We start from the raw sequence: 26,087 nt of genomic DNA, 5'->3' as shown, positions 1-26,087 counted from the left end.
GTTTTTCTACAGAGAGTTCTCACCACTGGATTCATTTAAACTGTAGGGTCCTCCAGTATATTGAGAATCTATCTCTACAAAACTTACATGCTCACAAAAATTTATAGACAGGTATGCCTTCAGTGAGGTGGGGAAAGGAGACAGGGGTGAAACGGTATAGGGCACTGATGATGATAAACACTTAGAAGATCATGTTGGCAAACGGTAATGAACACAGAGAATTATCGATACCCACAGTTACTGCGGGAACTCTTAAGTTTTGTTTATTTTAAACTAACATTTTACATTATAAAAATAATACATCTACAATATTTTATTTTGTAAATAAGAAAGGAAAATAGGAAAGTTTTCCTCCCCCTTCCAGTGGTTTCTTAATGCATACATAAACATTTACCCAGATGCGATTGTGCTCGACATACTACTGTTCCCCTCGCTGTTTTTAAACTTAATATATCTCAGTGATATTTCCATATCACTATACCTAGAGCAACTTCATTCCATTCCATTAAATTCTTGTGGCCTCATGCCCAGATGGGTCTTACAGGATTCTGCAGGGTGGGATGAGCTACAGGGTGGAGGCAAAAGAGGCAAAGGCTGGACTGCTATCCTTGGGGAAGCATGCCTACCCACCCCTACCACCTTGGGGCTCTGTTCCAAGAAGCAGAAGGCAACATGCCTGGTCTCTGACTCTCAGGGTCATCTCTGTCCCGAGGACGCTGCAGAGAGAGTGACACAACGGCCCTGGAGCCCAGGGCCTACTCAGCCGTCTGGATGGGCAGAAGCTTCTGCATGGGCCTCCCTACGACTGGTGGTCCTATGCACTGAGGTTGCCTTTCTGATTAACACACGTGGTGAGCAGAGTGAAGCCCAAAACACTGAACACGACCGGAGGCCAGGACACGGGAGGGCAGGGACCAGAGCAGTGCCAAAGCTCCTGGGGCAGGAACCGTCAATTATTCCTTTGGATGGACCAGTTGCAGCCCGATGCTGCTCTCCATTTCGCGTGGCCTCGCTACATCCTTCCAGCATATGAAAAACCAACAATCACAACGGCGGCACTTTTGTTTCTTTGAAAATAAATTACTGGAGGGGAGGTTGCGGCAGAAGCCAGAAGCTGTGCTGCTTAATCAAGCCGCCCTGCGCCTGTCCAGAGAGCCGGCACTGTCCCCTCGGAAAACGGAGCTAGAAAACCTCAGGACGGAGGGCGGTTTTTATTTTTTTCCACTGATTTTTAGATAGAGTGGAAGGGGGGGAGGGCGGAAGGGGGGGGGCGGGAGAGACACATCAATTGGTTGCCTCCAGCACGAGCCTTCCCAGGGCTTGGATCCAACCTGCAACCCAGGTGCTGTGCCCTTGACCCTTAACCCTTGACCGGATATCGAACCCGCGACCCTTTGGTCCCCGGGCGGACGCTCTGACCGCTGAGCCAAACCGGCCAGGGCCAGAGGCCGTTTTCTATATTTAGGGACCTGAGATAAGTGAGCCTCTCCTAGGGAATGCATATACTCCTTTCTCTTTTCACGCCGCTCTGCGCCTCAGAGAGCCCCTCCACGCGTCCACCGCGCGACTGCTCCGTTTCTGCACAAAGAGAACACAGGAGCCCTCCTCACTGGCCAGACTCCGCGTCCGTCTCTCCGCTACGCTCCAAGTGGTGCCCTCGGAAAAGGCTCTGCGTCCCACTTCTCTTATCTAATTGGTTCATTCAAAGAGGTCCCGGCCAATTCGGCCCCTCGTTGGTGGATATAAAAGACAAGCTACGATTGGCTGTTCGGGACGGAACCGGTGAGAGCGAGCCAGGGACTGGCTTATCTGATTTGGGCGGGCAACTCGATCTGGGGTTGCGCTCCTAACCGACGAGCGTCTGTGGAGAAGCCGCTTGCTCCAAGGTCGTCTCGTGGGTCCTGCCGGTTTAGTTGCTTGCAGGGTTCTCGAGCCCTTTCACGACCGTCGCCATGGAGGTGTCACCGCTGCAGGTACAGCTCGCGGAAGAGGCGGGTTGTGGAGCCTGAGCGCGGCCCGGTGTCTCCCCGGCTGCCGGTGAGGGCTGAGGCTCCTGGGCTGGGCTCCCGCCGCGGCGGGCCGGGGGCCTGTATCCCGCGGGAACCCCGGTCTCCTGGGCTCCGCGAGATCGCGAAACCCTTCCCGGTGCCGACACCGAAGTGCCACCAGCTACGCGGGCTTCTGGGGTGTGGATGGTGTTTTCGGGACCGGACGCAGTGGGTTCCGTGGTAGTAGTCTGAATTGCGATGGCCCCTTGCGACTGGAAGCGGCTCTCCTGACGCCCCCTCACCTCGGCTGCAAATAAGATCGCGTGCCCCTGGCCTCGGAAGTGCCGAGCAGGGCCCCGGGCTCCCCCTGGGGAACGTGCAGGCCCGAGGGGCTCCGAGGACGTCCTGCCTGTGCAACCACCTTAACGTGGCCTCCGTAGCCTCCCAGACGGGGCCGCGTGTCGGGGGGCGGGGGGCGTGAGAGCGGGGTGCTTCGCGGCCGACGGGGGAAGCACGTCCCTGGCCGGCACACTTAGCGGGGCAGCACGGCCAACAGCGCCGACCCCGAGCGCCCCGGCTCCCCCGGCTCCCCCGGCTCGGCGGGTCGGCCCCCGGGACCTGCGGGAGGGCCGGGGCGTCTCAGGGCGCTTGAGGCCCCGATCGCGCTGATAGGCCTGTGGTTGAACGTCCCTTCTCTCCAAACGTTTACGTTGCTAGCCCGTGAACGAAAACATGCAAATCAGCAAAGCGAAGAAAAACGAGGATGCGAAGAAAAGGCTGTCCATTGAAAGGATCTATCAGAAGAAAACGCAGCTGGAACATATCTTGCTCCGCCCGGACACCTACATCGGCTCCGTGGAACTAGTGACCCAGGTAAAAGGAAGCGCTGCAGGACGCGGGAGCCTTTCCGCCGAATTCTCTGTACTCCGTGTATTTGGAGTGTCGCTGGACCGAGCCTAAGCTGTCGTGTGTGTGTGTGTGTGTGTGTGTGTGTGTGTGTGTGTGTGTGTGTAGAATTCAGAAGACTTATCGAAGTCATGATGACAAATCAGAACAACGACAGGGTAAACGTAACTGTATCTCTTTGCCTTATTTCTAGCAAATGTGGGTTTACGATGAAGATGCTGGCATGAACTATAGGGAAATCACTTTTGTTCCTGGCTTGTACAAAATCTTCGATGAGATTCTAGGTGAGTAAATTCTTCCGTGTAAAGATCTGGCCAAGTCCTCCCCGCGAAGCATCATTCCTAGCGCACCCTCCGCAGCCAGAACTGTCATTTCAAACACTTGTTGGCAGGGGTGAGGCAGCGAGGTCGAATTCTTTCCTAGAAACAGGACTATGAGTAAAAATGGCTGAATTAACACCTTGTTGATGCTATTCCTGTGCTTGAGACTTTCCTTTCTGTATCTTATCGTTAAGGAATTTTTAAAGCTATTTTATTTTTTTTACAAATGTGTATTTTCTTTCAGTCAATGCTGCAGACAACAAACAAAGGGACCCTAAAATGTCTTGTATTAGAGTCACAATTGACCCGTAAGTCTCTCGCTTAGTCTTTTGTCTGTTATAGTTCATTGTTACTGTTAGTTGCATTTTCTTGGATTTACAGTAAACTTGACTTATTTATTTATCTAACCTTACCTGAGGATACATTTTTATTGATCTTAGAGAGAGAGGAGGAGGGAGGGAGAGAGAGAGAGAGAAACTTGTATTGGCTGCCTCCCACACACACCCCTACCAGGATCGAACCTGCAATATGGGTATATGCCCTGACCAGGAATCGAACCCAAAACCTTTTGGTGTAAAGGACAATGCTCAACCAACTGAGCCACCTGACTGGGGTGTAAAGTTGACATTTATTTATTTATTTTTAAATATTTTTTCTTTATTGGTTTTAGAAAGAGGAAGGGAGAGGGAGAGATAGAAACATCGATGAGAGAGAACATCGATTGGCTGCCTCCTGCATGCCCACCACTGAGGATCGGGCCCACAACCTGGGCATGTGCCCTCACCAGGAATCGAACTGGCAGCCTCTTGGTGCACAGGTTGATGCTCATTCAGTGAGCCACACTGGCCAGGCTAACGTTGACTTTTAAATGAAAGTTTGCAAAATCACAGAAAGGTGGAATGCTAAAATGTGAACAATCTATGATACCTACTATCTAGATCCATCAACATTTTGATATATTTGCTTCACCTATATTTTTTGTGAAGCATTTTTAAAATAAATTACAGACATTGTGACACTTCATCCCAAAATATTTCAGTAAGTATCTCCAATAATTACTGGAAGTATTCTTAGTATTCTGGGGTCTAGAGCTTTTGAGTTGTTTTGTTTTTGTTTTTTCCACATAATGCTATTCAAATAGTAAACCAGCAGGTGGTGATAGAGACTTAACATTTCTGATTATAAATGCTGGGTGTCCCTTTATGGGTGGTCAGGATGCTTGTTTCACCTTTTTAAAAAAAACTTATTTTTTTTAGAGGGAGAGAGAGAGAGAAAAATGAGAAAGAACATTGGCCACCTCCTGCATGCCCCCCACTGGGGATCAGGCTCACAGCCTGGGCATGTGCCCTGACTGGGAATTGAACTGGTGACCTCTCCGTGCATGGGCCAACGCTCAACCACTGAGCCACACCGGTTGGGCTTGTTTCACCTTTTTTCTTTTTTTATTCTCACCCGCGGACATTTTTCGATATTTTGTTCAGAAAGAGTAAGAGGGAGGGAGGGAGAGAGAGAGAGAGATATCGACGTGAAAGGGACACATTGAGTGGATGCCACCCAAACAACCCAACCAGGGCCAGGGACAAACTGCAACCGAGGTACATGCCCTTAGCGGGATCCGAACCTGGGTCTCACCAGACTGCAGGCTGACGCTCTAACCACTGAGACAAACCGGCCAGGGCTTGTTTCACCTTTTTATCAGCCTAATCAAAGTCTAAATAAATTCTTAGCATTTTATTTATTTTTATTTTTTTTGTTCTTCAAATTCTTAGCATTTTATAGGCAAGCAGGGAAGTTTATAATTGATAATGTTTTTCCCCTTCATATTTGTTTTGCAATGAGTTTTATTGGATGGGAAAGCTAAGAGCTAGGACGGTACAGATGATCCTCTTAAAAGCAGTATAATAATACTATTTCCAAATTTTGTTCTTATCTTTCCATTGAGCATAAATCCTTTCCCTTTGTTTAGCCTAACATTTAAAAATTTTATTTTTTTTCAACATTATCAGTATCTGCCCAGGTGTTGGAACAGGTTTAATTTTTTTTTCCTCTTGGCTCCTATTTCAGGAGTATCAGGAACTCAGCATGGTGGAAAAGATAGTTCGTGCTGAATTTGAGAAGAAATATATGTATAAGAACCATAAAAAAAATTAAGACTATGAATTTGTATATTTTAAAAGTAATGGTATTTAAATATAAAACATATTTAAGCACTAGTTTAACAACCAAATTCCAATCTTTTTTTTTGTAGGGAAAACAATTTAATTAGTATATGGAATAATGGAAAAGGTATTCCTGTTGTTGAACACAAAGTTGAGAAGATGTATGTCCCAGCTCTAATCTTTGGACAGCTCTTAACTTCTAGTAACTATGATGATGATGAAAAGAAAGTAACAGGTAGGGTACTAAAGAAAATAAAGAACATATTGTTGCTTAAAAAGTACAACTTTAAATGACTATGGCATAAAGTTTTAAAATCTTTATAATTATAGCACTTTGCCAGTGATTAAGAAATAAAAGCTGTTCATGAGATAACAAATAGTATTTTATATTTATTTGCCCAGGTGGTCGAAATGGCTACGGAGCCAAATTGTGTAACATATTCAGTACCAAATTTACTGTGGAAACAGCCAGTAGAGAATACAAGAAAATGTTCAAACAGGCAAGTAAATAGTTTTATCTTGTGCCTTGACTATAGCAATTTATAATGGCATTCATGTCTGACTTGATTTATAATCTATTAAAACATGGAAAATTATTTAAGAACATATATTTGGTTATTTTTTAAGGACTTATAAATTTATTTTATTTAGCTTTAGCTTGTTTGTAAAATGACTCCGAACTTTCCATCTTTCCTATTCTTTACTTCCATAGACATGGATGGATAACATGGGGAGAGCTGGTGAGATGGAACTCAAGCCCTTTAATGGAGAAGATTATACATGTATTACCTTCAAGCCTGATTTGTCTAAGTTTAAAATGCAAAGCCTAGACAAAGATATTGTTGCACTAATGGTTAGAAGAGCATATGATATTGCTGGATCCACTAAAGATGTCAAAGTCTTTCTCAATGGAAATAAGCTGCCAGTAAGTATTTCCTGGTAATGAGGGAATTTGTGGTCACTGTCAAAGGCAAATTGATTTTCTTTCCTCTCATATGTTTTTCTTAACACTTTTCAGATATGATCCTGAAAAGAAAACTCTATACCACACTTTTTAATCAGCTCATTTTAAGCTTACAAAAGAATATTTCTTTCTCAAAGAAACACCTAAATAAATCCTTTTGTGTTCTTTAATGATCGTTTTATACCCATCACTGAACAACCATTTCATTAGTTCTGAAAAATCTTTTTAGTCTATTATTCAATCTACTCTGTATATATTTTTTGTACCATTTTAATTCCTGTACAGGTGAAAGGATTCCGTAGCTATGTGGATATGTATTTGAAGGATAAAGTGGATGAAACTGGCAATCCATTGAAAATTATCCATGAACAAGTAAACCACAGGTGGGAAGTATGTTTAACAATGAGTGAAAAAGGCTTTCAACAAATTAGCTTTGTCAACAGCATTGCTACTTCCAAGGTAATTTTATTCTTGAATTATTAATCATGATTTATATTTTCACATGTGTTCTCAATGTTTTTAATATATAAAATAAACTTGGCTATTTGGCTACCTTGGAATAAAATAAGCTAAATTAGACTTTTTTACGTTTGATTATTGTAATTTTGAAGTTAATGAGCTTTACAATCAGGTATTTTTCCTCATTAGGGTGGCAGACATGTTGATTATGTAGCTGATCAGATTGTGGCTAAACTTGTTGATGTTGTAAAGAAGAAGAACAAGGGTGGTGTTGCAGTAAAAGCACATCAGGTATTGTATTTTGGCATAGTTTTCTTTTTCCAAAGTCAAGGAAGAGAAAGGCTATTAAAAAGCATGAGTTACCTGGCTGGTGTGACTTGGTGGATTGAGCATCATCCCATGGACTGGGAAGGTCCTGGTTTGATTCCCCATCAGGGCACATGCCTGGAATTTGGATTGGTCCCCAGTAGGGGGCGTGTGGGAAGCGGCTAATCAGTGTTTTTCTTTCATCCATCTTTCTCCCTCCCTCCCTCTCCCTTTCTCTTTCTTTGAAGTCAATAAAAACATATTTAAAAAGTAAATAAGCCTTGGCCGGTTTGCTACGTGGTTAGAGCATTGATCCGTGGACCAAAGAGTTGCAGGTTCAATTCTGGTCAAGGGCAGGGCAACTAGTCAATGTATCTCTCTGACCTCAATGTCCGTCTGTCCGTCCGTCCCCCCCCCCACTCTATCTGAAGATAAGTAGAAAAATATCCTCGGGTGAGGATAAAAAAATATATAAGTAAATAAAAATAAAGCATGAATAAGTTTTTAGTGATTTAATACCAATTTTTACTGCAGGTGAAAAATCACATGTGGATTTTTGTGAATGCCTTAATTGAAAACCCAACCTTTGACTCTCAGACAAAAGAAAACATGACTTTACAAGTCAAGAGTTTTGGATCAACATGTCAATTAAGTGAAAAATTCATCAAAGCTGTGAGTACTTAGAAATAAAAAAAATAGAAGCACCTTGCTTTATTTTCCATTGCCCTTCTCAGCTCTGCAGAACAAAGATTCCTCCTATATGTTTTTTCACTCTAAAAAGGAGATTAAAAAAAAACAGTTTTTGCCTTACTTTCTGGAGCCTTACTTACTACCTATATGTCTATATTCCCCCATTTCATATCACCATTCAGTTTAGATTCACTTCTGAATGTGGCCCATCTAACTACTTACCAAATATTGAATGCCTAAAGTTGCTCTTAGTCACACATCCAAAACTCAATTGTTTTGGATTGTTCTCTCCATACTTACTGATCTTCATACAAGGAAGTCCCCCATACTCCAAAAACAAAACTATTTACTAGCTTAGTAAAAAGGCCCCAACCAACCACTAGGTTGCTTAAACAAGAAAGCTGGGAGTCTTCTCTTTATCTCCACTCCTCTCTAATTCAATAAGAATCATCTCTTGGCCCTGGCCGGTTTGGTTTGGCAGTGAGAGCGTCGGCCTGCGGTCTAGAGAGACCCAGTTTGGTTCCCGCTAAGGGCGCATGCCTCGGTTGCAGTTTGTCTCTGGCCCTGGTTGGTTGTGCGGGGTGGCAGCCACTCGATATGTCCCTTTCACATCGATGTTTCTCTCTCTCTCTTCCTCTCTCTCCCTCCCACTCTACCTGAACAAAAAATGAAAGAATGCCCTCGGGTGAGGATTTAAAAAAAAAAGAATCATCTCTTGGATATCTCAGTAGCCTTCCATTATCCTTTTTCTTAATAGGTTCTTTTTTTTTGGACATATCTTTTTTTATTCAAATACCCTGTAATCTTTCATGGTCCAAGAACATTCAAATTATAAACCAAAAAGGAACAGATGTTAAAGACTGGTCTTTAGACGTTATAGCCAATGATGCCACGCTTGCCTATGATCTCACCGATATAAAACCACATCTACACCTCAGTGGCCACCAGACCATTCAGCAGAGCTTGCTTCACTGTGAGCTGTTTGAAGCTGCCAGTCTGAGCACTACTGACTATCTTTTTCAAGCTCTGAATAGCTGCAGGGATCTCAGCTGGGGTGGGTGGAATCAGCTCCACCTTGGCATAGTGCCAAAATGTGGCCAGTCGAGGGTTCAAGTAAGTCACAGCAGCGTTGACCAGCACAGGGGGCCTTCTCCGTGAAGTTCCGCATGAAGTGGGCCATGGCTCCGGGATGGACACTCTGTGCCCCAACCCTTAATAGGTTCTTAACATAATTTCAATCCTTTCTTTGTAATGCTCTTGAGTAATCTTTGTGTTAGAGCACACATTTTTTGCCTGGCCAGTGTGGCTCTGGATTGAGCATTGTCCCATGGACTGAGAGGTCCTGGTTAGATTCCATGTGAGGGCACATGCCCAGGTTGCAGGCTCAGTCCCCACTAGTGGGTGTGCAGGAGGCAGCCGATCCATGTTTCTCTCTCACATTGATGTTTCTATCTCTCTCTTCATCTCTAAAAAAATCAATAAAGACTTACTTAAAAAATAAATAAATAAAGCACACATTTGTCTTCACTCTCTTTTGGAAGTCTTTCAGTGATTTACACTCTTAGAAAAAGTCCAAATTCCCTTATTTGGTCTACGAGACCCTACCATCTCCTTCCTTATCTCGGGGCCACTTTTTCCTACCTAATCTTCAGTCCTACTGGCTTTAAATTATTGAAAAACCCAATACTCTTCTCATAACTTTTCAGATGCTTATCTCTTACCTTGGAATGCCTTAAATCTGGTTAACTGCTTTAGGTCTTCAGTTTCGTTTCCTCGGGAAAACCCTTCTCCCCCACTAAGTTTGTTCCAGTATAACACTGAACATACACTAGTATATGTAGCACATTTATCACTTATCCATAACACTTGTTACACTTATGATTTCTCACTTTATTTCTGTCTCATCTTTGTTGTATATTAAACTCCAATAGGACAAGAACCATGTCTAATTTGTTTTAACTACTAGATTTTTAACATGTAGCTCAGTGTCTGGCATAATATAAATGTGTAGTCAGTAAATATTTATTGAATGAATGAACCAAAGGAACCAGCTTCCTCAGTGATAACCTGAGACGGGAAGATGTGCCACCCTCTATCCAGAAATCATATTTCTATTTCTTTTCAATCTTTGAATTATTTTGACGGAAAATCATTTATATTCTACATTTATGACAGAAGTCTTCTTCCCTAACATGAATCTTCTCATTTTCAGGCAATTGGCTGTGGTATTGTAGAAAGCATACTAAACTGGGTGAAGTTTAAGGCTCAGATCCAGTTAAACAAGAAGTGTTCATCTGTAAAACATAACAGAATCAAGGGAATTCCCAAACTTGATGATGCCAATGATGCAGGTATACATCTAATGTTTCCAAACTTTAAATCTTATAGTTGTTATTTGTTTTATTCAGTAACAGCATATCGTAAGCATTTTTTCTTTGACAGTTAATATCAAAGGAAAATTTTTACTCTGTTAAAAATCAGTGGATTCCTTCTTATTAAATATTTAGGTAATTTCCAGTTTTGGGTTGTTATCAATAATGTTGAGATGGTTGTTTGGGGGTGCAGAACAAGAATGTTTACATATTGATCTATTGGAGAGAAAAAAGTTTTCCTGGACCCTCTTAGGTTCCTGGCTGGGTCTGAAGATTAAACTAATGAAGACAGGTTAACAGGAGAGAATCATACAGATTAATTTAATGTAAATTTTACATGACACAGGAAGAAATGAAGTCCCAGTGAAATAGTTAAACCTGGGTTATGCTAGGTTTGATGAAGAGTGGAAAGCCATAGAAAGATATAAGCAAAGAGTATGAGCCAAGTGTAATATACCTGGGAAGGTCAATGGCCTGGTCACTCATATTCTTCTCAGTGTCTCTCCATCTTGAATCTAAGACTGTTCTTTTCCTCTGCTGTATGGAAGGCATCTCTCACAGTGAGTCTTAATGACCTGCTTCAGGGAAGAAGGCTGAGGGGTGAGGTCAGAGAGACCATCCTACTTCTACCATTTTCTAAAACTCCTTTAGCTTAAAATGTTCAGTATGCCAAGGTGCTATATTTTGGAGTAATATGTAATGAACCCCATCATTAATAAATATTTTTTTATATAATATGATCAAATGAATGTTCAGCAATAGTATAAAATGAGAACTTAGCCTAAGAAACTAAGGCTTTTATTTACTATGAACTTTAGCTAAAATATATATCTTAGTTCCATTTTACTCTTAAGCCAGCTTGTTATAAATTATAAACTTCTTGGGTTTTATCACAAAGCTATTAATGGCATGTCTGAGTTAGTATTTGAGGTTGAACTAAATGTGCCAATAATTTGTGTATTTCTATTTTAGGGGGCCGAAACTCTACTGACTGTACACTTATTCTAACTGAAGGAGACTCAGCTAAAACCTTAGCTGTTTCAGGCCTTGGTGTGGTTGGGAGAGACAAATATGGGGTTTTCCCTCTTAGAGGAAAAATGCTCAATGTTCGAGAAGCTTCTCATAAACAGGTAGAATATAAAACTGTCTTTAAAATCTCTATCTAGTTTTATAATGCAGGACTTCTTGCTTGTGTTTCATTCCCTTCTTGAGCATTTAAAAATATATTTTAGCCCTGATTGGTTTGGCTCAGCGCTTAGAGCATCGGCCCATGGATCAGAGTCCCAGGTTCGGTTTTTCGCTAAGGGCATGTCCCTCAGTTGCAGTTTGTCCCCAGCCCCGGTTGGGGTCGTGTGGGTGGTAGCCAACTGATGTGTCTCTCTCACATCGATGTTTCTCTCCCTCTCTCTCCCTCCCTCTCTCCCTCCCGCTCTATCGGAAGATAAATGCAAAAATGTCCTCGGGTGAGGATTAAAAATATATATATACATATATATATTATTTATTTATTATGTTTTTATCCTCACCTGAGGACTTTTTTTTTTCTTTCATTTTTTGTTCAGATAGAGTGGGAGGAAGAGAGAGGAGAGAGAGAGAGAGAGAGAAACATCAACATGAAAGGGACACACTGAGTGGCTGCCACCCACACAGCCAACCAGGGCCTGGAGACAAACTGCAACCGAGGTACGCCCCCTTAGCAGGAACCGAACCCGGGTCTCTCTGGATCCCAGGCTGACACTCTAACCGCTGAGCCAAACCGGCCAGGGCTATATATATATATATTTTAGATAGTTTGTTGTTATTTTAATAAATTTGGATACATAGAACTCATAACCTATGTATGTGCCCTAACTGGGAATCGAACCTGCAACCTTTTGGTGTATGGGACGACGCTCCAACCACTGAACCACTCAGCTAGATCTTTAGCATGTCTTAATAGATCTTTCTGACTTACTAAAGTATAGGCTAATAATTACTCAAAATACTAGAGCTCAAGAAAATCAAGCAACATTATACCATTGTATTTTTTTTGTTCTTTTTAAATTTATAAACAATATGTGTACATTTTAGATAATGGAAAATGCCGAAATTAACAATATCATAAAGATTGTGGGTCTTCAGTACAAGAAAAACTATGAAGATGAAGACTCACTGAAGACTCTTCGTTATGGGAAGATAATGATTATGACAGATCAGGTCAGATTTGCTTTTCAGAGACTTTAGACTTACAATAAATTAAACCTGTCTTATTGTTGCATTGCTTTTCTGCCATGAAAGGAAATGACTTAACTTAGAGCTTTAGTCATTATCTCTAATCAATATCTAAGCAGATACAGTATTATGTTTATATCACATGTCCATTACATATACAAGAGTCTGGATTTGAATATTCTTTAAATATTTGAATAGCCTCTTTTTATTAATCCCCATGGGGGAAAAAATTGAGAAATTACCAGTATTTCAATCATAATTTTTTAGTTTCTAAACAATTCTGTGTCTGGCCTTCCAAATATTTCTAGGACCAAGATGGTTCCCATATCAAAGGCTTGCTGATTAATTTTATCCATCACAACTGGCCCTCTCTTCTGCGACATCGTTTTCTGGAGGAATTTATCACTCCCATTGTAAAGGTATATTAACTTCTAAGATACTATAATGGATATTTTAAGGCCCTACTTTACAAACCTTGATACACACATAACCCTAGTGAAGTAGGATGGTACATAGGAGAACCAGCACTGTGCAAAGCCACAGCTGTGTGTTCTTTACCACAGGTGTCTAAAAACAAGCAAGAAATGGCTTTCTATAGTCTTCCTGAATTTGATGAATGGAAGAATTCTACCCCAAATCATAAAAAATGGAAAGTCAAGTATTACAAAGGTTTGTAATGAAACTCAGACCATCTCATTTTATAATATACCACTATAAAAGATTATATGGAGTGACTTGGTATTATTGGTTGTGTAGGTTTGGGCACCAGCACATCAAAAGAAGCTAAAGAATACTTTGCAGATATGAAAAGACATCGTATCCAATTCAAATATTCTGGTCCCGAAGATGATGCCGCAATCAGTCTGGTAAGTTTAAATTGTATTTCATACCTACATTCTAGTTTTATAAATCTGTTTCTTGGCTAGACATTTGAAACATTTAAGTTTTTATATAATAGAATGTTTTATAGACTAGAACGTTTTTGTTTTTAGTAAGCATATCCCAGAGAAAGGGACCAGATATTTTAGAAAACTGAGTTTTTGTTGTTTTAGTTTTTATTTTGTTGTTTTAACTCTTTAACAAGAGTTATTTTGAATCCTATTAGTAACAGTGACATCTTTTTCATCTGCTAATTTGTAGGCCTTTAGCAAAAAACAGATAGATGATCGAAAGGAATGGTTAACTCATTTCATGGAGGATAGAAGACAACGGAAGTTACTTGGTCTTCCTGAGGTAAAACTTTTAAGTATATCCCACAAAATGTACTATGTACTGGCCTTTTAGGATTGATATAACAAATTTAAGTTACTGAGTTATTTCAGTAAAAAGTGTAATAATCGATAGCTATATAAATATTCTTATTTTTATTTAGACTGCTGCATAAATATATTGGGCATAAAGGAAATTACAAAGACAGTGCACTTTTTGCCTAATTGTGCAGCAATTAAATTTGCTTTATCTTTAAAAGAAAATACTTCTGCTCTGGCTAGTATGGCTCAGTTGGTCTAGTGTCTTCCTTTGCACCAAAAGGTCACCGGTTCGATCCCTGGTCAGGTTGCATGTGGGAGGCAACCAAGCTCTCTCTCTCCGTCTCTCTCCCCCTCCCTTCACTCTCCCTCCTCTCTCCCTTCTCCCGTCCTCTCTTTCCAAAATCAATAAATATATATATTTTTAAAAATACTTCTAAATTTTTGAGGGACTTAATTACCACCCTAAATTTACTGAAAGGTTTCTTTGTTTTGTTATTTTAAACCAGATCATGTAATGCTCTCTTTGGTCCCTCAGGATTACTTGTATGGGCAAACTACCACATATCTGACATACAATGACTTCATAAACAAGGAGCTTATCCTGTTCTCAAATTCTGATAATGAGAGATCTATCCCATCTATGGTGGATGGTGAGTTCCAGTTTTTTAGTCTGTTTTTATCATAATATAGAAATCAATGCCCAGAAATGGTTAAATTGAGGATGCTAATATGTGTGCTTCTTTCCTTTTGAAGGTTTGAAACCAGGTCAGAGAAAGGTTTTATTTACGTGTTTCAAACGAAATGACAAGCGAGAGGTGAAGGTTGCCCAGTTAGCTGGGTCAGTGGCTGAGATGTCCTCTTATCATCATGGTGAGGTAAACACACAATCTATAATGTTTCCAGAAAGCATTATAGCAGAAATACCTGCAAAATCATTCTCCAAACACTTAGTGAGAATATAAGCTTGTACAGTCAGTCATAGTAGAGAACAGTTTGGTGAAATCAGACTAGATATGTGTTTACACTTTGACCTAACACATCTATTTCTATAAGAATACTCATAAGTCGCCCTGGCCAGTTTGGGTCAGCGGTTAGAGCGTCCGCCTGCAGTCCGGAGAGAACCGGGTTCGGTTCCCGCTAAGGGCATGTACCTCGGTTGCAGTTTGTCCCCGGCCCTGGTTGGTCGTGCGGGTGGCAGCCACTCGATGTGTCCCTTTCACACCGTTATTTCCCTCTCTCTCTCTTCCTCTCTCTCCCTCCCACTCTGTACAAAAAATGGAAAAAATGTCCTCGGGTGAGGATTAAAAAAAAAAAGCCCTGGCCGGTTTGGCTCAGCGGTTAGAGCATCGATGAAAGACCCTGGTTTGGTTCCCGCTAAGGGTACGTACCTTGGTTGCAGTTTGTCCCCGACCCTGGTTGGTCATGCGGTGGCAGCCACTCGATGTGTCCCTTTCACATCGATGTTTCTCTCTCTATATCTCTTCCTCTCTCTCCCTCCCACTCTATCTGTACAAAAAATGGAAAAATTTCCTCAGGTGAGGATTAAAAAAAAAAAAGAATACTCATAAGTCTGCAAGGATCCATGTTCAAAGATGTTTATTATAACTTTGATGTTAAATTGTGACACATCTATGCATGGAATCAGTGATATAACTGAAGTAAATCTTTGTGTACTAACATTGAAGAAATATCCATGTTCTATTGTCAGGTGGAGAAAATGGAGTCAGAACAGTACTTAAAGCGAAACGTCTAGAACATTTGTGTTCCAAATTACTGACTTTTGTTATCTCTGGGAATTGGAAAGGGCAACTTTCTAATTTATATATGTCTTAATTGTTTGACTTTACACAAACATAGTCCTTTTTTATTTTGCAATTAAACTGCTTTTTTGCATTCATTATGTTTTTGTTTTTTGGTACGTGCCCCAACCGGGAACCAAACCCGGGACTCTCTAGTCCGCAGGCTGTCACTCCAACCACTGAGCCAAATTGGCCAGGGCAACATTCATTATGTTTTAAAGAACTAGGTTACCTATAAGTTTCTAAAACTTTAAATGTAGTGATTGTCGCCCGGCTGGTATGGCTCAGTGATTGAGCATTGACCCATTCACCAAGAGATCACCAGTTCGATTCCCGGTCAGGGCACATGCCCAGGTTGTGGGCCAAATCCCCAGTGGGGGGCATGCAGGAGGCGGCTAATCGATGTTCTCTCATCGATGTTCCCTCTCCCTTCCTCTCTCTCTAAAATCAATAATGAAAAAAATTTCAATAAATGTAATGATTGTCTTGCTTGTTGCTGTCCATTAAAATATAGTGGGTACCCAGTAAATGTTCATGATTTGTTGAATGCTTACCATGTACCAGGTACACAAAGATAAGTCAACTATATTTTTTATCTTCAAGGTATAATCACAGTTTAACCAAGAGGGACACCATACACACACACACACACACACACACACACAAAACTATAGGATAAAGTTATACATGCTAGAGTAGAAATGAGCAAAGTGTTGTAACTTAAAGTAGAAAATTGTTTATTCTGCTTTGGGTGAAGAAAGGAGCTATGCCTTCAAGGACTTGATTTAGATTATTGAAAGGCAAGAGCTCTGAACTTGAAGCTCTAAGTCTTGGGTTAAAGCACTACATTTTCCATGTATATATCTGGGAAAACTCAGTAATAGTAAGGTTTAGTCATAATAATGGGTATATATTATTAAAAGCCAAATTTACAAATCTTTTCCTTCCCCAGATGTCACTAATGATGACCATTATCAATTTGGCTCAGAATTTTGTGGGTAGCAATAATCTGAACCTCTTGCAGCCCATTGGTCAGTTTGGTACCAGGTTGCATGGTGGCAAGGATTCTGCTAGTCCTCGATACATCTTCACAATGCTCAGGTGAGTAATGCTTTCAATTTCTAGTAGACTGCCATTTCCAATTTTGACCAAAAAACATAAATTCACCTAATCAGGAAATGTGCTTTTGATGCGGATAGTTAGAATATTAATTTTTTTAAACTAATTCATGAAAACTTAATTATGCTATTCTTTGCAATGAGCAGAAAGACAAAATTCTATTTCACTTTGATAGTCATAGCCTTTTATCCCTTAGAAGTATTGTTTCCTTGCCAAACTATAAATGTTTTCACTTCCGTTTGTTATATTTTCTTTTCTTTATATAGAGAGTGGTTTTGATTTTGCCTCCCAGGTGACATGTAGCAATGCCTGGCAACATTTTTGATTGTCATAACTAGGGGAGCCATGCTACTGGCATCTAATAGGCACCAGCCAGGGATACCACTAAACACCTCGCAATGCATAGGACAGCCCCCCACAACAGAGAATAATGTGACCCAAGATGTCAGTAGTGCCGAGTTTGAGAAACCCTGCTGCAGAATTTGGGTCAGAATAAAGACCTTGATTCTTCCTAAATACCAACTTGAAATCATACTTCCTTTATGAGTCTATGTAAAGTACATTATGAATGGTCAATTTTCAGCTGTCATCTTATTCAGCCTTCCAGCAGCACTGGATACAGTTAATCATTCCAGCGTCGGTGGTATAGTGGTGAGCATAGCTGCCTTCCAGTTAATCATTCTATCCTCCATGAAACTTTATTTGGCCTCTAAAACACAAGACTGTTGGTTCACCACCTTATTAGTCTTTTCACTGGGTTTTTCTCATCTTCCTAACCTCTAAATACTGACCTGCCTCATACCTCCTTCATTGGATCTTTTCCCACTACCTCCTCTCAGTTCCCATTTATGGGTGATACCTCATCCATTCAGTCTCATAACTCCAGCCCTGACTCTAAACTTTTATGTCTGACTATCCTCTTAACATTTACCACTTAGATTTAGTAAGTATCTCAAACATAAGTCTAAAACAAAATCCTGTTTCAGTAAATGGAATGTCATCCTTCTAATTCTCAGGCTAAACACCTTGAAGTCAGTCACCTTTGACTTCCTTTCTCCACTCTTGTGTTCAATCCATCTTCAAATCCTATGGGCTCTGCATTGAAAAATACTAAGCCACACCATTCATCTAAACAATTATTATTTAGCCTACCATCCTTTTTCTTAGGAGAGCTAGTTTAAAAAAAAAAAATAGGTCAGTGGTTCATTTAGAGGCCTCATTTAGAATAAAATCTAAAGCCCTAGTTTAGCCAACCAGACCTTACATGGTCTATGTACCCACTTCCCATATATTTTTATTCCATCTCATATTTTCTCTGCTCAAAACACACCTGGCTTCTTTATACATGCCAAGCACACTCCCTCTTCAGGGCCTTTTACTTACTGGTCCCTCTTGCTTGCAATACTCTTTCTGCAGATAACCTCAGGGCTCATTCTCTCAATTTATTTTCTGCTCAAATGTAATCTATCAGAAAGCACCTGCCATTTCTTAGCACCCCTTCAATCACTCTTATCTACTTTATTTTTCTTCTTAGCATTTATTGTACCACCTGACAAAATGTAAGTTTGTTGTCTAGCTTTCTATGATAGAATGTGAGCTCCTTGGAAGCTGAGACTATGTCTGCAGTGCCTGGCACATAGAAAATGCTCAATAAATATTGTTAAGTGAATATTAGTCAGCAAATAAAGCCAAGGTAACATGTATAGATAGGAGATAATACATGTCTTTTTCATGAATGTTAAATATCAAAGCCAGTATCTTGGTAAAATAACATTCTTTGATTATTTTCTTCAGTCCTTTGGCTCGATTGTTATTTCCACCAAAAGATGATCACACATTAAAGTTCTTATATGATGACAATCAACGTGTGGAGCCTGAATGGTACATTCCTATTATACCCATGGTGCTGATAAACGGTGCTGAAGGAATTGGTACTGGGTGGTCCTGCAAAATCCCCAACTTTGATATTCGTGAAGTTGTGAATAACATCAGGCGTTTGATGGATGGAGAAGAACCTTTGCCAATGGTAACTATTTTGTGTGTATTAGGAACATTAATTTTCCTCTGGATTTAATTTGGTAAACTATATGGTTAAAGAGGATATAAATATACAATTTACTTCACATTTAAATTTAGGTTTATTGTTTAATGGTATTGTGACTTCTGTTTTTCATGTCACATTTAAAAAACATTCTTTTTTAAAATGCCAATTTAGCTCCCAAGTTATAAGAACTTCAAGGGTACTATTGAAGAGCTGGCTCCAAATCAGTATGTGATTAGTGGTGAAGTGGCTATTCTGAATTCCACAACCATTGAAATCTCAGAACTTCCCATCAGAACATGGACCCAGGTAAGTAATTGTGGATTTTTTTTAAATTTTTTATTTTAATTTACTTTGTAATCAGCAGAAACACTTTTTGTAATAATGCTTGTTGAATGTTCAGGAGCCGATGTTTTAGATACTTACAAAAGGATTCTTTATTTCTCTAGACATACAAAGAACAGGTTCTAGAACCCATGTTGAATGGCACTGAGAAGACGCCTCCTCTCATAACAGATTATAGGGAATACCATACAGACACCACTGTGAAGTTCGTTGTGAAGATGACTGAAGAAAAACTGGCAGAGGCTGAGAGAGCTGGACTACACAAAGTCTTCAAACTCCAAACTAGTCTCACATGTAACTCTATGGTATGTCTTATCTTATGAGATACATATGTTTCCATTTATACTGATAGGATTAATATTAATTTTAAAAGGAAATTATAGCCCTGGCCGGTTTGGCTCAGCGGTTGGAGCTTTGGCCTATGGTACAGAGAGACCCGGGTTCGGTTCCCGCTAAGGGTACGTAACTCGGTTGCAGTTTGTCCCGGCCCTGGTTGGTCGTATGGGTGGCAGCCACTCGATGTGTCCCTTCACGTCGATGTTTCTCTCTCTTCATCTCTCTCCCTCCCGCTCTATCTGAACAAAAAATGGAAAAATGTCCTCAGGTGAGGATTTAAAAAAAAGGAAATTATAGGCTACTTTTATATTTTGAAAGAATAAAGTCATTTCTCTAAAACTATTAAAGTTTAGCCAATTTATCTCTTCTTGTTTTTCTTTTCCAGGTGCTTTTTGACCATGTAGGCTGTTTAAAGAAATATGACACAGTGCTTGATGTTCTAAGAGACTTCTTTGAACTCAGGCTTAAATATTATGGATTAAGAAAAGAATGGCTTCTAGGAATGCTTGGTGCTGAATCTGCTAAACTGAACAATCAGGCACGCTTTATCTTAGAGAAAATAGATGGCAAAATAATCATTGGTATGTCTTTGAAATAATAACTGCCTGTACTAAGTTACAGTTGTGCCATACTTCCTTTAAACAGTTTTGGTGAGAGTAATGGTTGGGAGGGAGGCAAAATCCATTTAGTTCAGCTACTACCTAAATGGGTGTTTCTTTGAAATACTTCATTTGGTGTTTTATAAAAAGTTTGAAAGACATGGTTTTCCTAGATTGAGCATCTTGAGAAGACAGGATTTAGTTGACATTTTTAAAAAACGGAGAGCTAGAAGAGGTTCCTATGTAAACTGATTGATCAAAAGAAAAGTCTAATAGAAAATAAAGGGCTGGGAGTAAGATTATAAATGACTCCTATTTTAAGTAAATTGTGTATTCAAGCCTGAAAGAGTCATGTTTTAGGGACTGTGGGTTCTTTTTAAAAGATGTTCTAGCCCTGGCCAGCGTGGCTAAGTTGTTTGGAGCATTGTCCCCCACACACCAAAAGGTGGCGAATTCGATTCCCAATCAGAAACTTGCCCAGGCTGCAGGGTCGATCCTGGTCAACGTACATGTGGGAGGCAACTAATTGATGTTTCTCTCTCTTTCCCCATTCCTCTCTCAATTAAAAAAAAGACATTGTAGAAGCAACCAAGTCAGGGTTTTAAGTGACCAAGACAGCTCAGCCCTGGCCAGTTTTACTCAGTGGTTAGAGCATTAGCCCATGAACCGAAGGGTCGTGGGTTTGATTCCTGGTCGAGGGCACATACCTGGGTTGCAGTTTCAATCCCAGCCTCAGTCAAGGTCGTGTGGGAGGCAACCAATCAATGTGTCTCTTTCACATCAATGTTTCTTTCTCCCTTTCCCTCCCTCCATTCCACTCTATCTAAAAAAAATCAATGAAAAAATATCCTCGAGTGAGGATTAACTAAACAAAAAAAAGAAAGACAGCTCAGTTCTGGCCAGGGCTAACTAGAAAAGCTGGGCAACTAACTCATGCTACTAGGGTTATAGTAGCAAGTCCCAAAAACGTGACAACACAAGTTCCACTCATGATAACAGGAAAATTTCCTGGTGGCACACAAAAATGTTTAAATTGTTACCTGTTCAATTTCATGCATATTTTAAAAAATAACACTAGCATATCAACCCCTTAATTTCACAGCTATTATTGCTAAAGGCAAGGTTTAAATGAGTAATATTGGACATGACTCAAAGAAAAACAAAAAGTAATGGTTGTTTTAACTACTGTAAATATAGAAGAGAAGTTCTGTAGAAAAAGGGAAGGAGCCCTGGCAGGGTAACTTTGTTGGTTAGAGCATCTTACCAATACGCCAAGGTTGCAGGTTCGATCTCCAGTCAGGGCACACACAAGAATTAACCAATGAATGCATGGATAGGTGGAACAACAAAATGATGTTTTTCTCTCTCCCTCTAAAATCAGTAAATTCAAAAATATGTTTTTTTAAGAAAATGGGAACAAATGCAACATGGGGGGAAAAATCAATGTTTGGGTGGTCACACTAAAAATTTGCCCAATTAAATAGTGAAATTTTTAAAAATCGGGGTGTAGCCCTGGCCGGTTTGGCTCAGCAGAGCGTTGACCTGCGGTCCAGAGAGACCTGGGTTCAGTTTTCCGCTAAGGGCATGTACCTTTGTTGCAGTTTGTCCCCGGCCCTGGTTGGGTCGTGCGGGTGGCAGCCACTCGATGTGTCCCTTTCACGTTGATGTTTCTCTCTCTCTTCCTCTCTCTCCCTCTCACTCTATCTGAACAAAAAATGGAAAAATGTCCTTGGGTGAGGATTTAAAAAAAAAAAATCAGGGCGTATAATTGAGGTAGAGACCAGAAATAAAGGTTTGGATTATCTTTTGTTAATTTATGATTAGATGCTAACTTCATATGATTTGACTGCCCTCTTGTGGTAATTTACATTTGTCAATGGTTTTAGGACAGCGATTTTCAACCAGTGTGTGCTGCAAGAATTTTTAAAACATGCAATACCTGACTATGTAGTCAGGAGCACTGACCTCTTTTCCCTTAGATTGTCAAATTAAAAAATGACAACAGCCAACACAATAGCTGTCCAGTGTGAATGAATCAAAATAATACCTATTTTTTGTCAGATCAGCATAAAATATGTTTTTTGATGTGCTGCAGAATTTTAATAATTAGTTTATCTGTGCTGTGAGATGGGAAAGGTTGAAAATCTCTGGTTTAGGGAGAATATTTAACTACAGCTGACCCCTAAACAACAGCACAGGGTGGAGGAGGGTTTGTTTTTTTCATCCTCACTTGAGGACATGTTTTTATTGTTTTTTTTTTTTGTTTGTTTGTTTTTTTATCCTCCACCCGAGGATATTTTTTTTCTATTTTATCTTCAGATAGAGTGGGAGAGAGAAACGTTGATGTGAGAGAAACACATCAAGCGGTTGCCTTCCACACAACCCAGGACAAACCGCAACCATTATGTGCCCTCGACTGGAATTAAACCTGTGACTCATTGGTCCATGGGCCGACGCTCTAACCGCTGAGCCAGCTAGAGCTTTTTTATTGATTTTTAGAGAGAGAAACAGCATTGATTGGTTGCCTCCCATACACACACCAACTGGGGATTGAACTTGCAACATTTTTGGTGTACAGGATGATGACCCAACCAACTGAGCCATACAGATTTGAACTGTGCCAGTCCACTTATACACGGACTTTTTTCTTTTTCTTTTTTTTAATCCTCACCTGAGGACTTTTTTGCATTTATCTTCAGATAGAGCAGGAGGGAGGGAGGGAGAGAGAGAGAAACATCCACGTGAGAGAGACATATGGAGTGGTTGCCACCCACACGACCCCAACCAGGGCTGGGGACAAACTGCAACCCAACCGAGGTACATGCCCTTAGTGGGAACCGAACCCAGGACTCTTGTCCATGAGCTGACTCTAACCGCTGAGCCAAACCGACCAGGGCATACGCGGACTTTTTGCAATAAATTATATTAAACTTTTTTGGAGATTTGTGACAATTTGAAAACACTTGTAGATGAACCTTGTGATTTACTTATAAGAATGTATTATATAATACATATAAAATATGTGTTAATTGCCCTGGCCGGTTTGGCTCAGCGGTAGAGCGTAGGCCTGCGGTCCAGAGAGACCAGGGTTCGGTTTCCGCTAAGGGCACGTACCTTGGTTGCAGTTTGTCCCCGGCCCTGCGGGTGGCAACCACTTGATGTGTCCCTTTCACGTCAATGCTTCTCTCTATCTCTCTCTCCCTCCCTCCCACTCTATCTGAACAAAATATGGAAAAATGTCCTCGGGTGAGGATAAAAAAATATATATATATATATATATATATATATATATATATATATATATATATGTGTGTGTGTGTTAATTGACTTTATATTCTTGGTAAGGCTTCCAAGTCAACAGTAGGCTATTAATAATTAAGTTTTGGGGGAATCAGTTTATATGGAAATTATCAACTATTCAGGAGGTCGGTGTTTTTAACCCCTCACACTGTTCAGGGGTCAACTGTATATACCAGGATGTACAAGTTTATGCAAGACAAAACCAGTTTACTAATTTCCAGTTTTAATCTTTTGAATTAATATGGTAAAACCTTATTGCTTCCTAAAATATTACTCAAAACCAACCATTACTTCTGTTTGTTTTTTTTCAATAGAAAATAAGCCTAAGAAAGAATTAATTAAAGTTTTGATTCAGAGGGGATATGATTCTGATCCTGTGAAGGCTTGGAAAGAAGCCCAGCAAAAGGTAATTTCTCAGTTAGCATTTTTTTATATCCTTAAAGACTGTATGATCTAATGTCTGTGTTTCACGTTTCCTATTAAAACTACATTTTCACTCCTGCCATAGGTTCCAGAGGAAGAAGAAAATGAAGAGAGTGACAATGAAAAGGAAACTGAAAAGAGTGATGCTGTAACTGGACCAACTTTCAACTACCTTCTTGATATGCCTCTTTGGTATCTAACCAAAGAAAAGAAGGATGAACTGTGCAGACTAAGAAATGAAAAAGTGAGTGGTTGATGGATGGTGCATGTTGCTTTGTTTTAACTGTGAAGGTAAAAACTTAATTGTGTGCTTCATGAAAATGCTATTTATGCACATAAATTAACTCTTAATTTTCTAACTATCTTATGAAGGAGCAAGAATTGGAAACATTAAAGAGAAAAAGTCCATCAGATTTGTGGAAAGAAGACTTGGCCGCTTTTATTGAAGAGCTGGAGGTGTGTAGTTTATAATGCCCATGTTAGAATTTTTATTAATGAAATAATAGATTTTAGCAATATACCTCTTTATCAAGAAATTTCATAATTGGCAATAGAAAGAATATGGAGGCATAAGGAAATATTCCAAAATAACACATAAAAGAACAAATTATTTAAAACTAGTTAGAATAAAGTGAATGATGCCAGGAAACATACTAACCTGGACGTTTTTGGACAAAAAGAAGAAAGGAGGGGAGTATATTTTTGACCTGTTGGGACTAAGAAGATAAGAGAATTTAAATGTGAAAGAAGATCAACTCAACCCAGTTTATCTTCAGGGCTAGCTAATCAGTAGTTTCAGAAGATCCTATTGATTTCACTAATTTGGTTTTGCAACATTATTTTAACATAAGAAAAAGCATTTCATAAATTAAGCTAAAAGGATTAACGTGCAGATTTATATTATTGCACTTCAGTATGATGTCCAACTTATAATCAGTGTATTGGATAAGTGTACATTACCTATTTTTTATTTGAATTTACAAATATGTATGTATGTACGTATATATATTTTATCCCTAACTTAGTTTCCCTTTTTAACCTCAGAAAGATTTAGTGGTAAAATCAAAAGTAGAACTCAATCCTCTGTCTCCACACTGTTCAAAGTGTATCTTATTTATATCATCACTATAATGGTGGTATGCTTTGTTATGGAATAAGTTATCACAAATTTATCTTAAAGATATTACAAATTGAAATCGATTTAACTGTTGCCTTTTATGCTGTCTCTATAAAGATGTAATGTCTTTGTTAAGTTATGAACTTGCTTTCTTCTATCCCTTTTTTAGGCTGTTGAAGCCAAGGAAAAGCAAGATGAACAAGTAGGACTTCCTGGGAAAGGGGGGAGAGCAAAGGGGAAAAAAACACAATTGGCTGAAGTTTTGCCTTCTCCAAGTGGAAAAAGAGTCATTCCCCGAGTGACCATAGAGATGAAAGCAGAGGCAGAAAAGAAAATTAAAAGGAAAATTAAGGTAATAACTCTTGAAAACATTATACATAACATACTTAAGCTTATTTCCACATAAAATTGAACAAATTATAAATTTTCTACTCCTATAGTTTGGAATTTATCCTATATCTAATCATAACATTCCTTTTTTTTAGAGAGAGAGAGATAGAAACATCCATGAGAGAGAAGCATCAACATCTTTTGGCTGCCTTCTGCACGCCCCCCTACTGGGGATCAAGCCTGAAACGAGGGCATGTGCCCTGACTGGGAATTGAACCAGCAACCTCTTGATGCATAGGTCGCCACTCAACCACTGAGCAACACTGCCCAGGCTCTTTTCTTTCCTTTTTAAAAAAATTTATTGATTTGAGAAAGAGGAAAGGAGCATGAGAGAAACATCGATATTTTTTTTTTTTTGGTGCCAATTATTTATGCATTCATTGGTTGATTTTTTGTAAGTGCCCTGGCCAGGGATTGAACCCACAACCTTGGCATATTGGGACAACACTCTAACCAACTGAGTTACCCAGGCAGGGCATAACATTCCTTTCTTGTGAGCCTGATTTTTTTTTTTTAATGTTTAAATGCCTTGAAGAAGTCATACCTGTACCTTTATTCAGAGCTCTTAACCAGAACCCAAAGGGGAAAAAAATCACTCTTTGACCAGATATATATTTGTATATTTGACCATATATTATTCCAAGTACATAATAAAAGTTGGCAGAACTTGACCATTTTTATCTTGCTATCTTTTAGAATGAAAATATTGAAGGAAGCCCTCAAGAGGACAGTGTGGAACCAGATGGCCTAAAACAAAGATTAGAGAAGAAACAGAAAAGAGAAGCAGGTATTAAAACATTTTAAGGAAAATGTTGTAGAGTTGAGATAAAGTTTCCACATAGATACTCAATAAATTTCTGTTGAGTAACATGAAGGAGAACTATAACCTCCCTAATACTGTCCTTGGGGTTTGGTTTGAGTAGAGATCATTTTGTAATGAAATATTTTATTAATGTGGCAACTTGAATTCCTCAGTTGGGATCCAAAGAAAAC

The 26,087-nt window shown here is 39.7% G+C and overlaps 1 protein-coding gene and 1 pseudogene across 1 annotated transcript in view; one reads left to right on the top strand and one right to left on the bottom strand.

Annotated features, from left to right (window-relative positions):
- The first annotated feature begins 1,843 nt into the window (after positions 1-1,843).
- TOP2A (DNA topoisomerase II alpha) overlaps positions 1,844-26,087 on the top strand; it is a 32,821-nt gene continuing 8,577 nt past the window's right edge. The window contains exons 1-29 of the mRNA XM_036268364.1: positions 1,844-1,973; positions 2,706-2,861; positions 3,088-3,178; positions 3,459-3,522; positions 5,463-5,608; positions 5,776-5,873; positions 6,086-6,298; positions 6,623-6,796; positions 6,986-7,087; positions 7,637-7,774; positions 10,005-10,143; positions 11,137-11,294; positions 12,235-12,360; positions 12,684-12,794; positions 12,939-13,044; positions 13,132-13,241; positions 13,516-13,608; positions 14,161-14,275; positions 14,379-14,500; positions 16,377-16,525; positions 18,338-18,569; positions 18,759-18,893; positions 19,034-19,234; positions 19,651-19,846; positions 23,479-23,570; positions 23,673-23,831; positions 23,960-24,043; positions 24,874-25,056; positions 25,791-25,881. Coding sequence (XP_036124257.1) covers positions 1,953-1,973; positions 2,706-2,861; positions 3,088-3,178; positions 3,459-3,522; positions 5,463-5,608; positions 5,776-5,873; positions 6,086-6,298; positions 6,623-6,796; positions 6,986-7,087; positions 7,637-7,774; positions 10,005-10,143; positions 11,137-11,294; positions 12,235-12,360; positions 12,684-12,794; positions 12,939-13,044; positions 13,132-13,241; positions 13,516-13,608; positions 14,161-14,275; positions 14,379-14,500; positions 16,377-16,525; positions 18,338-18,569; positions 18,759-18,893; positions 19,034-19,234; positions 19,651-19,846; positions 23,479-23,570; positions 23,673-23,831; positions 23,960-24,043; positions 24,874-25,056; positions 25,791-25,881 — 3,805 coding nt within the window. The 5' untranslated portion in view covers positions 1,844-1,952. The remainder of the gene's footprint in view (positions 1,974-2,705; positions 2,862-3,087; positions 3,179-3,458; positions 3,523-5,462; positions 5,609-5,775; positions 5,874-6,085; positions 6,299-6,622; positions 6,797-6,985; positions 7,088-7,636; positions 7,775-10,004; positions 10,144-11,136; positions 11,295-12,234; positions 12,361-12,683; positions 12,795-12,938; positions 13,045-13,131; positions 13,242-13,515; positions 13,609-14,160; positions 14,276-14,378; positions 14,501-16,376; positions 16,526-18,337; positions 18,570-18,758; positions 18,894-19,033; positions 19,235-19,650; positions 19,847-23,478; positions 23,571-23,672; positions 23,832-23,959; positions 24,044-24,873; positions 25,057-25,790; positions 25,882-26,087) is intronic.
- On the bottom strand, positions 8,647-8,972 carry LOC118634052 (annotated as a pseudogene).

This window comes from Molossus molossus, unplaced genomic scaffold (genome assembly GCF_014108415.1).
Source record: "Molossus molossus isolate mMolMol1 unplaced genomic scaffold, mMolMol1.p scaffold_m16_p_19, whole genome shotgun sequence".
NCBI lineage: Eukaryota > Metazoa > Chordata > Mammalia > Chiroptera > Molossidae > Molossus > Molossus molossus.
Note: the sequence above shows the minus strand (reverse complement) of the source record. Positions and strands in the feature narration are given on the sequence as shown.